Below are 12,401 nucleotides of genomic sequence, written 5' to 3'. Positions count from 1 at the left end.
TCCACCAAAGGAGACAGTCAGGCACCCCTACAGTTGACCCTTAAATAATAAAGGTTTGAACTGTGTGGGTCCACTTATATATGAATTTTTTTCGATAAACACAGTACAGTTCTGTAAATGTATTTTCTCTTCCATATGATTTTAATAACATTTTCTTTTCTCTAACTTAAAGAATATAATGCAAAATACAACATAACATAACTGATGTGTTCATCAACTATTTATGTTAATGCTAAGGCTTCCCAGCAACTGGTTATTAGTAGGTAAGTTTTTGGGGAGTCAAATGTTATATGCAGATTTTTCAGTAAAAGTTATGTGCAGCCGAGACAGTACCCCTTAACCCCCATGTTGTTCAAGGGTCAACTGTACTATTTGTTTCCTTATTGCTAGATACAAAGAAAATGGGCTCATGTTCTCTTCCTGTGTTACCATGTTTCTTTGGGAGATCCACAGTGAATTTGTGCAGGACTTCTCTTGTGTTTCCTTGGAGTGTGCCAAAAAGTGCACCACTACCATCTATTACAATGAAGCCAAACTTGCTGTCATCAGAAAGTAGTGCTGTAAGGGCCTGAAAAGCAAACGTAAGTACCACACAATAAATCCCAAAACCTTTCGAGGGTCAAGACAAAATCCAAAAGGACATATACAAGCGCTTTCACCCCATCCAGAATGGTATGAATACTTAGAAAAGCCATTTTATGGAATAATTTAGACTTCACTATGAATATGTAACTCATATACAATTTTGAACCAGATGCAGGGAAAAAAACCAACAATATTGATGTGAAGTCTTTCAACAAACCTGACCTGGACACGTGAATACAAAGCCAACTCATATATAGGGTTCAGATTCATTCTAGTCCCTGATTTGATTTAGTGATGGCAATCCACGGAACATAATGTTCAAATTAAGTCTAACCTCAAAACAAAACAAAAACACCCCCCCACACAAAAACAAAACACCAAACAAAAAAACCTAACCTCCAAAAGTTGACTTTTCTATACAACCACCCGCGCCAAAGGGCAGTATTCATTATAGCGAAGAGTATCTTGCAAATCAACTCTAGAGTAGAGTACATGAGTAAAAAACCCAGAGAAAAAGATATAGTTTTGAAATGTTTCATTTAACTCCTATGGCTTGAGCCTCCTTAATGATACCAGGATATAAAACTCAATCTTATTTTAAAGGTATTATATAGCTAAATGATTCGGTTTTATGGGGGAAACCCCTCCTTCTGGGTTAGCATATAACTATATCCCCATAGTTCTGCCTCCTGAAAGAGCAAATATTTAAACAGTCTGTGAACCCATATAGATGGGTGAATTTTCATGATGGGAGTCTGTGCACCTGGTAAATGACTAATTGCTAGGGGCCAGGCTTTTTTGGAGTTAAGGAATACCCATTCCATTTTAACTAAGGAAGAAAATTTCCTTTAAGAATTGATGAGAAAGCAGATTAATCATTAAGAATCAATCTTTAACCATACCATGTCTGATAATTAGCATTAGGACATGAATGTTACGCACATTACGTCACAATCTGTTAAGCAGCTTGACTGATTTTAGGTTTTCAGTAATTCTGCCCATCAGGGAATACTTATGCCTCATAAGAATGTGTAATTATCCTGATTAAAGAGGACGTAAATTGTGTGGTGCAATATGTCACACTCATATCTAGTTATCAACATATCAATTAAAAGCCAAAGTAAACAAAGCTAGCAAGATTAAACAGTAACTTTGAAGAGTTAAGGTTTAGAAATACCAATGAAGCTAGCTTAATAAGTAAGTTAAAGCTAGATAACACGAGTACCAGGTATTATTTAAATTAACAAGACTCAAAATCTGCTTTCATGAAACTAGATACAGGTAAGTGGGACTGGATAAGAGCCTTCCCAATGAAGCTTTTGCCAGAAGGAGGCTGGCAAGATAGCCAAGAGAACACTCTAAATCATCTATGCAACAAACCAAGATCCAACTGGAATTGGACTTCCTGTCAAGTTAGCAGAAATCATCCACTGTAAACTGTCAGTTCTAATTCCACTGTAGAGGTTTTTCCCTAGGTCAATGAAAAGCAAAAGACTGAACTAGGAGCCAGCTGTGAATTCCTGATTGTTCTACTGTTGACTGATTCAGGTCACTCTAATGAGGCTTCCTTTCCACCCTTAAATTTTATCTTATGGCAGCTCTGTCACTCAAAAGTTTCACGGGGGGGGGGAAAAGCTCTTATAGGCCTCAAGATTTTATAATTTGTGAATTGAGAAACTAAGGGTGCTAGAAATACAGCTAAATATCACGGGTATATAGGGAGAGACGGAGATTAGGTTAGGCAATTACATCTTCACCTCTAACCAGTTCTCCAAACTCAGTTTAGCACTTTCCTCAAACATGCTGAAATGATTATGTCATTGTGTCATGATAAATGTAATGTCTTTTATTTTTTGAAAACAGCCAGCCTTGTGACTTAGAAAACAGTCTGGCAATTCTTCAAAAGGTTAAAGAGTTAGCATAGAAATTCCAATCCTAAGCATATAGCTGCCCCTCCCCCATGAAAACATACGGTCACCCAAAAATCCGTACATGTGTGTTCAGAGCAGCATTATTCCTAATAGCCAAACAGTGGGAACAACACAAATGCCCATCAACTGATGAAGAGATAAAATGCACAAGTATCATTTGGTAATAAAAAGGGATGAAGTACTGATGCTAAGTTAAACCAGTTGCAAAAAGTCACCCACTGTATGAAATGCCCAACATAAGCGAGTCTAGAGACAGTAAAGATCAGTCATAGCCTAGAGAAGAGAGATCTTGGGAGGGGTGGGAATGAGGTGAGGACTGGTAATAACTGCTAATGGGTATGTGGTTTCTTTCTGGAATGATAACAATATTCTGTGCTTGAACTTCTTACCTCTGTATGGAATTTGTTGTCACACAAATACAATGACGTATTAATTGGTTTGAAAGGTTCAAAGTCAATGTTGACTTTCTTTTCCTTTCCTTCTTCTGTTACAATTGTACCACAGTAAACAACCAGGCCATTTGGAGGTACTGCAAAAAACACAATTTCTCTACTTAAATCCACAGCTAATTTTCCTCAATTAACAGAAAATATTCCAGCAGTTTACTGTCCCTGCTCCTTTATTTTTTAATTATTTTTTAAAGGTTTTGTTTTTCAGCAATCTCTATACCCAGCATGGGGCTTGAACTTACAACCTGGAGATCAAGAGTCACATGCTCTACCGACTGAGCCAGCCAGGCGCCCCATGTCCCTGGCTTCTTTAAATCTTAATTTAAATAAAGCAGAAATATTTCTAGATCTCTCCTGCAGAATTCTCTCCCTAATTTTGAAAATTCTTGAGATGTTTTAAAAGGGAGGATTTTTGTCTTTAAGCAACTACTACTTTAAAGAAAAGTACTTTAAAAAGGGGGCGGGTGTTAAATTCCAAGGCCAAACGGACATTGCTGACAGATGTCTGAGAAAAACCATTAGTAACCAAAAGCATCATGGCAGGATCAAAATGGAAAATATAACCAAGATAAAGTACAGGAGGAAAATGATCAAGCTCTAGATTACCTTTGTTATAAAGTTTGAGTCTTTGTTGTACAGATGTAATGGCTCCCAGGACTGAAAGGCGGTTTACTCGTGACTTAATGTTAGATGCAGTTCCAAACTCATCTGCTAACATTTTTGCCACTCGTGAAATCTGGTCTTTGGGAGGAATGATCAATGATATCATGCTTGTGCCATTGCTGTGGAAGAAAGAATAACATTAGAGGTTCAAGTACCATGTATGTAAGTGAAGAGTGAAGAGTTTAAATTCATGCTTATCATTAGTAAACTGAGCTACTGAAATTCCCCTAAAATAGAAACGGGATCACTCCCAAAGTGACCAGTAAGGTAGTAACTTACACCAGTGTAATCAAAGTATGCATGTTAGGAAGAATGTTCAGAATATGGTAGGTACTCAATTCTTTGTTTTTTAATTAAAGGTTTTATCTATCTATCTATCTATCTGGGAGACAGAGAGCACAAACAGGGGGAGAAAGATAAGCCAGTGCCCCACTGAGTGGGGAGCCTGATGCTGGACTCGATCCCAGGACCCTTAGATCATAACCTGAGCCGAAGTCAGACGCTTAACCAACTGAGCCACCCAGGTACCCCAGTACTCAATTAGCTGAATGAATCTTAGCTAAAGAAAAAGACACACTTTAAGGGATGCTCAGGAAACACCTCATTCTTCAAGGGCAAAGAGAGAAACTGTCACAAGGGGGTGACAACAGGCTGGAATTTGACAGAGTCCCCGGCAGATGCCTGGAATCTGGCGGTTCTTTCAGTGGGAGAAGCCATCACAGGATGATGCAACAAGTCTTTTACAAAGTCTAGATGAAATAACAACTGAATATCATCCTGTCCACCTCTTCCCCCTTCAAATTCCAAGCTCACCATGAAAATTTATAATCACTAATTTAGCATCCTAAGTAATCTAATAATGGGAAAGGAGTGTCTTGGAATTCACACAAATATCCCAATTAGGAAATCACACAGTCACTCTATGTGTATCTCTGAATGTACTTTACATATTAATCACTTTTGATTTTGAAAAGATATATACACACACAGCATACACTGAGGACCTGGTCAATTCTGGGTGTTCAAATTCCAGCTTCAGGAACTAACAACAAGGACCAATTTCTGAACTATGGAGGACACTACTACCAAGGCCTTGCCATATGGGAAGACCCTTTTGAGCAGCCACCAACCTTTACCTAACCTTGATACTGAAGCCAACATCATCCTTTTTAGCTACATTATCTGAAGATACTTATTAGCAGTATCTCATTTCAGTATTTCCAGTTCTACATGAAGGACACACAAAACTACATTATCAAAACATATCAACTCAACACTAATCATTAGGATAATGCAAATCAAAACACAAAACCACTTCACACTCATTAAAATAGTTATGATCAAAAAACAAAGTAACATGCTGGCAAAGATGTGGAGATAGGAGAACCCGATGCCCTGCTGGTGGTAATGTTAAATCACATAGCCATTATGGGTAACAGCATGCCAGTTGTTCACATAATTAAACATAGAATCACCATATGATCTAGCCATTCCACTTCTGGGTCTATCCTCTCCGAAGATACGTGTGCACTAATGCTTATAGCCAGCAATGTTCACAACAGCCAACAGACAGAACTCATATGTCCATCTATCCATCTGATGGATAAATAATAACACAAAAAAGTGCCACAGGGATACAGTGGAATATTATTCAGTCTTAAAGGAAATTCTGACACATGCTACAGTATGTATGAGTCTTGAAAATTTATGCTAAGGGAAATAAGCCAGATACAAAAGGACACATACCGTATGATTCCACTTATATGAGGTGTCTAGAGTAGTCAAATTCACAAAGACAGAAGAGTGGTTGCTGGGGGGGGGAGGGGAAATAGGGTGTTGTTTAGTATAGTTTCAGTTTTACAAGATGAGAGTTCTGGAGACTGGTTGCATAACAATGTGAATGTATTTTTAACACTACTAAATTGTACGCTTAAAATGGCTAAGATGGTTAAATTTTATGCTATGTGTACTCTGCCACAATACAGAAGTTAAAAAAAGTTCATTTATGATAAAAAAAATTTAAAGCACACATTTGTCTCCTTAAAATAGCAGTTCTCAACCTTGGATGCATATTAAAATCACAGGGGGAGGGGGTTATCTAGGTGTCCCCTTCTCAAAAAAGGTTCCTGTAAGTTGTATTCCTTAAGATGCTATTCTCATCTGACTCTCTTTCTTAAGTTTAGGAAATGCCAATATAATCAACTGTCAATACCCAAACAGCATGGAAAAGTTACTATTTAAAGTATTAGATTATCAGGATGCCTGGGTGGCTCAGTTGGTTAAGTGTTTGCCTTCAGCTCAGGTCATGATCCGGGGTCCTGCGACCAAGTCCCACATCAGACTCCTTGCTTGGCTTTGCTTAGGGGTGGGTGGGGGGGCAGGGCCTGCTTCTCCCTCTGCCTGCTGCTCCTCCTGATTGTGAGCTCGCTCTGACAAAATAAGTAAATAAAATCTTTAAAATAAAATAATAGATTAAGATCACAGGACTTCATCAAAATTAAAAACTTTTGTGCTTCAAGGACACCATCAAGAAAGTAAAAAGACAACTCACAGAGTGGGAAAAAATATTTGCTAATCATCTAAGGTTCAGTAGTTACCACACGATCCAGCCAGTCCATCCATAGCATACCATCCTAGGTATATGCTCAAGAGAAGTGAAAACATACGTACACACAAAAACTCGTGTTCACTGAGGCATTAGTAACAGCAGTCAAAAAGCAGAAAAAATCATATGTCTAACTAATGAACAAAACAAAATGTTGTATATATTCATATGATGGAATATTATTCAGCAATAAAAAGGAATGGAGTATGGATATTTTACATTATACCAAGTAAATGCAGTCACAAAACCCACATATTTTATGGTTTCATTTATATGAAATGTGCAGAACAGGCAACCTAGAGGCAGAAAAAAGCCTGCCAAGGTAGAATAGGGAGTGACTAGTAATGGGTATGGGGGAGGGAAGAGTCTTTCTGGGTTGATAAAAATGTTCGAAAACTAGATAGTGCTGCTTGCAGAACTCCTGAAAAACCAGTATACTGTGTCCTTTAAAAAGGGGGTAATTAAGAGGGTGCCTGGCTGGCTCAGTCAGAAGAGCATGCAACTCTTGATCTCAGGGTTGTGGGTTCGAGCCCCATGCTGGGTGCAGAGATTACTTAAATAAATTCTTCAAAATAACAGCAGCAAAACCCCAACCCGCCCCCAAATAAGGTGGGGGACGTAATTAGGGGTGCCTGGCTGGCTTAGTAGGTGGAGCATGTGACTCGATCTCAGAGTTTTGAGTTTGGGGTCCATGCCGGACATAGAGCTTACTTTAAAAATAGATAAATAGGGGCTCCTGGGTAGCTCAGTTGGTTAAGCCTCTGCCTTCGTTTGGCTCAGGTCATGATCCCAGAGTCTGGGGATCAAGCCCCACATTGGGTTCCCTGCTCATCAGGGAGTATGCTTCTCCCTCTGACCCTCCCCTCTCTCATGCTCTCTCTCTCTCTCAAACAAATAAAATCTTAAAAAAAAAAAGGGAATAATTTTTACAGTATATAAAACTGTATACCAATAAAGCTGTTACTAAAAAAGAATCTATGGGAAAGACTCAGAACAGGACACTCCTTTTAAAATCTTTGTCTTTTAACCTGACAGCTTACTAGAAAAGCCAAAGGTTTTTCTGAGAAATGTTAATCTGTGTTAACTAAATTAACAATAAACAATAAATTGCTAATTTTATGCTAAAAAAACTGGATTATCAGTTTTATAAGGAGAATGAATGGCCATATGAACAGAATCAAATCAGTAACACACACATATAGGAAATTAATAACCCCAAATCTAATGGCTGGCCTTTCTTACCATAGCTACAGTATAAATTGAGCCAATTTATATTATATTACATATAGTAAAATTAAGTTTGCAAATTTGTTTTTCCTCAGTATTAGTGGTAAAAAGGGACCTTATTTACACAAGACCCTGCCCTTTGAAAGTTTTCTCTCTAAGCAGACGAGCTGCCTTATCTAGTCCTTCCAACTATCAAAACAGTTAAACTCAGATTATCAGCTTATTTTCTACCTCTGAAACCGGCACTATTTCTGTTGGGGCTTCTGTTCAAAACCCAGAAGGCCAGTTCATAACTTTTGTGATACTCTCCTCGATACAGGTTGATCAATGACAGACAGTACATGGTAAAGTATGCTATATGCTCTGCTGTCACCCCTTGGGTTGGGAAGCAAGTATTCTAGCCAAACCAGAGAATCAGGCCGACTTATAAAGAGCAGCTTCACTTGGCATCACAAACACAATCAAAATGACCACAAAGCAAAGCTGCTTCAAAACAATCCCTTGCTCAGTGCACACAGACACTCATTAAGTCAGGTGTATCACTCTCTAAAATGTTTTTCATTTTAATGTTCACAGTATAACTACAAAAAGGAACTTATCTAAACCAGGACAAGGTGTCTAGAAATAAAAAATTCTACATACTACTCTACCTGTGGCCATGTTCCAGTTTCTGAACTAGACGGAAAAACAATTTCCAAATGAAACAAACTGGTATCTTCTATTAGAAAAAAAGAAAAATGGTCTTTACAGTCAGTGAATTCGCTGGATCCTATTTTTAAGCAACCAACTGTAACAAACTGCTATTCTTCCAATAATTTATCTTGCTAGGCTTCTAAAAAGAAATTTCCAGAGACCCTTTCTCATAATTTTTTATGGAGTTATGTCAAACTCTACAGGTCAAGGAGAAGAGGCGTTTGCTCTGGGAGGGGCTGGAAACATTAGGCAAGTAAATTTAACTTCAAACATGGTCTCTATTGTAGCTGCTACTTACCTGTCTCTACAAAGAGGCTGTCAATTTATGCACATGCACAACATGAAAATACAGAAGATGGGGAAAAAAGAAGACAGATATTTTAATACCGATTTTACTAGCTTGTGCTTGTTTTCAGATTAACAATTCTCAAGAGAACATATTTCTCTACCCTACCCTCTTGGTATCTTTAGGGACCAAAGGAGTTATTTCTCAAAAGGGCTCAGTTTTTAAAAGCTGACGTGCTCTGATTTACAGAGTAGTTTCCTAGGAGATGGAACTAGCAAAGAGGCAATCAGGAGGGAATGGAATAAGAAGGGGCTCCAAGGATAGCAGGGGTGAAGCTCACTAGCTTGGGAAGCAAACAGGCACCAAACCCCAAAGGATGGAAAGTTTGAGGTTAAAGAGGAAGTTGGGACAATTTCACTGAGTGAACCCAAAATGCCTGAAGGAAATCCTTAAAGCAAGATAATCATGCAGAGGACAAAGCAATGACCTTAAGATAAGCAGCTACTTACTTTCCACTGCAGATAGGTTAAGCAGATAAGCATTCATTAAGCAACTTTGCTGCATAGCATCACAGCTGGACAACCAACCTTACACTTACATCCATTCTAGAGAGCATATAGCGAAGACACCTAAGAATATAATCTTGCTATAGGTTTCTACATAAGTAATTCAGAAATGTAGGCTTGCCAAAAAAAAAGTGGTAAATTGCTAAATCTGAAACACTACTTGAAAGTTAGTTTTGGCCTCTTACTCCTTTTGAATTTTGATTAATGCTCAAAAAAGTACCTTCCACTAGTTTCCCTTTATGCATTTTTTCTATTCCATGTGGGATGGTGGTGATGGACACACCTTACGTTTTTAAATTCATCTTTATTAAGTGGACGGCCTCTACCAGACATTTAAAGGCTACTTTATAATACCTGATTTTATGTGTTGTGTTTGTGTATGTTGGGTTTAACAGAAGCAGATTAAAGTTTTTCCAGGAAAGTTTCCAAACAAAATAAACACTGATTTACCCCCAAGGCAAGCCAATCAAGGTTGTTAGACCAGTTTGTGTAAACAACAAAATAAAATCAAGGAAGCTGAATATTTCATTTTAAGGTAACCCAAACAACCCACAGGGAAGAAATAAAGTAAAGCTTTCACCAAGGAGTTGCTGGACACATAATGCAAACTACATCCTTTTAAAATTTTAACATTTTTCATCTACTGTTGTGCTTTGTCACTATATCCTTTTTCCAAAATCAAAAGGCTCTCATTCAAGAGTCAGTGAATTATGAGGTACAGCAATGATTCACATGCAGGTTGTAAAAACTGGGCAAAGCAAGACAAAGCATACAACAATGTGGCATATAAGGCTTCCCAGGGCCTTGCCCTTGGATTCCTTCTCTCACCATATTTGGGGCACTTTCCCTTATCACACAAGGGTTCATCAGTGCCTCCAGAGGACTAACTTCTGAACAACAAAATAACTGCGAGACAGAAGGAAGTAATTGTAAATAGACTAAATGCAGACAGTAAATAAAACTAGACAAAACTCAGGAAGGAAGAGAATTTAAAGAGCTGACAGCTTTGCCTTCCTTCAGTCTCAAATAAACCTTTGAAGAAAAGTGTCTCTCCCTAACAGGGGAGGTTACGGTAGTGCCACCAGTTATTCATCCAAGGTTTCATGAACCCTGAGCATTATGGACAGGGAAACATGTATAAGGTCACCTGAAGTGCCAGGACTGAAATGCCTGTAAGGCAAAAAATGCAAGGTAACCAGAGAAAAGCCTGGACTATGGGGTATGTGTAACTTTAGGTCTCATACAGCTGCACCCTTTGGATTCAATGTGCCTTCTGATGAATGGCAGGCAAAGAAAATCTAGGCATTCTTTGACTTGTAAAGATTTTATCAAGGTTCATCAGCAATAACGCTCAAGAACACTTTTGAAAACTAGCTGGAAAAAAAAAAAAAAACGACAACGACTATTTGCATGAGAACCCTGAATCCTTGAGAGAACTTTCTAAAAGAGCAAAACAAAAAAATTAAATGCTCATATATAAAAAGATCTCTCCTTCCTCTATTCTGATTCAATCGCTCTTGAATAGGGACAGTGAGGGTAGTGGTGATTATAAGAGAGAGCCTCAAGTTTCAGAAAGACTGATTCAAATACAATTATATCAATTCTGATGTGCAACTAGGGCTGAGAATCACTGGGTCTGGCTTGCTTTCTGAGACTTTAAGCAGGCTCTCTTGGCCAGCTGGAGCCAGAGATTCCATGAGCTCATCCCCACCTAGAGAAGACAAACTCAGAGCCCACCTGCTGGAGGTAAGCTGCTGTCATTTACCCTAGCAGCAATACAACCACAATTAACTGTCCAACTTTTCCCAGACAGAACACCCACTGTGCACCAAATGCCTGCCACCCATCTCATCACCCCTACTTAAGAGAATTACTTTCAGTGTAGGACCAGGAAGTAGACTGCCTACTATATGCTATACTCTTTGCTGGGATTTAGAGGGTATGCTCCCCAAGGAGCTTTCGTCCCAGTATTTGATGACTGGGGTTGTGCCTAGGATATGGGTGGCCAAGGATTCCCACCATCCCCCTTTCAAGCTCAAAAAGCTCAACTTAAAGCTCAGTCAAGTCATTTCTGGGAATTGCTAAGCTAGCCACATTGTATGGATCGCCAGCTGTAAATCAACTAGTTCCTCTCCAATTTCTACTGCCTTTGTCTATATATATATTTTAAAGATTTTATTTATTTACATGAAGGGAGGGAGAGGGAAAGAGTGCCAGCACGCACGCATGAGCAGAGGGAGGAGCAGAGGGAGATGAGAGGGAAAAGTAGACTCCCCACTAAGTACAGAGATCATGACCTGAGCATAAGTCCAATGCCTGAAAAACTGAGCCACCCAGGCACCTCTGTCCATATTTTTTAATTCACCATGGGCTTTCTATTTTTCTTTTACCAAACATGCAAAACTAAGTTTAAAGTTTGAGACTATAGCAATCTTTTTGATATGGGTTTAATATGGCAACAGTGTAGGAGGTTGGTTAGGAGCACAGATTTTTATTTTTTTAAATAAGATTTTTTTAAAGTAATCTCTACAGCCAACGTGGGGCTTGAACCCTAGATCCCGACATCAAGAGTCACATGCTCTTCTGACTGAGCCATCCAGACACCCCAGGAGCACAGATTTATACAACACATTTGGGTTCATGTCATGTCTTATCTTCATAACCTACAGCAACTTACATAAATAAATCTCTTTGGGCTTCAGTTTCTATTTACTTCACAAGGTCATGAGGATTCTGTAATATATGTCAAATGCCTAGCATAGATAGCAAATATTAAGGGCTCACTAAAAGGTAACAAGATGGAACTCTAGCTCCTTGTACCTTACCCCTCTGCTCTTTAATAGCATAGTCAGAGAGAATTAACATCACAGCACAGCTAGAAGGAGGGGAGAAGCACTTTAGATGGTGGTAAATCTTATTAGAATCTAAGTCCAGAGATAAAAGGTGACTTTCTGGTAGATGGTAATAATTACCTTTCTTGGATTACAAATCTTACAAAATCTTCCAATAGAGAACAAATGAACCAAACCAAAAAATGCAGTTCAAAATAGTATGGCCAGAACACTAGAAATGGTTTTGTTATTTATCATAAGGGAGAAATACAGAAATCCATTCCCCTCTGAAACTTTAAAAACTTTTATTACATAAAAGATTAAGTAGCTTCATCTTACAGCTGTGGCATGGGAGTCAGTCACTACTTCTGTCTAGTTATCAATCACTTCAAAGATCTGACCCCCTTTTTTCTTCCACCAAGTACTGAAAACTGAAATAACACACTGCTAACACTAGGTCTACATAAAAGCTTCTCAAGGGCACAAATCATTTTAGCACATGAATTTGATGAATAAACAAATGGTTAATTCCTAACATCAGAAATAAGATCTTCTCTATATACTT

The 12,401-nt window shown here is 38.5% G+C and overlaps 1 protein-coding gene and 1 long non-coding RNA gene across 3 annotated transcripts in view; one reads left to right on the top strand and one right to left on the bottom strand.

The window, feature by feature from the left end:
- ETF1 (eukaryotic translation termination factor 1) overlaps positions 1-12,401 on the bottom strand; it is a 29,193-nt gene that overhangs the window by 7,058 nt on the left and 9,734 nt on the right. For both annotated transcript variants that reach the window (XM_040622386.1, XM_040622387.1), the window contains 3 exons: positions 3,572-3,747; positions 2,906-3,045; positions 430-568 (listed from right to left, as the gene is read on the bottom strand). In XM_040622386.1, coding sequence (XP_040478320.1) covers positions 430-568; positions 2,906-3,045; positions 3,572-3,747 — 455 coding nt within the window. The remainder of the gene's footprint in view (positions 1-429; positions 569-2,905; positions 3,046-3,571; positions 3,748-12,401) is intronic.
- LOC121100741 overlaps positions 1-12,401 on the top strand; it is a 32,961-nt gene that overhangs the window by 17,719 nt on the left and 2,841 nt on the right. The gene's annotated exons all lie outside the window — the stretch shown is intronic.

This window comes from Ursus maritimus, unplaced genomic scaffold, assembly GCF_017311325.1.
Source record: "Ursus maritimus isolate PB19 unplaced genomic scaffold, ASM1731132v1 scaffold_5, whole genome shotgun sequence".
Taxonomy (NCBI): domain Eukaryota; kingdom Metazoa; phylum Chordata; class Mammalia; order Carnivora; family Ursidae; genus Ursus; species Ursus maritimus.
The sequence above is the reverse complement of the archived record's forward strand: the minus strand, read 5'-3'. Positions and strand labels throughout refer to the sequence as shown.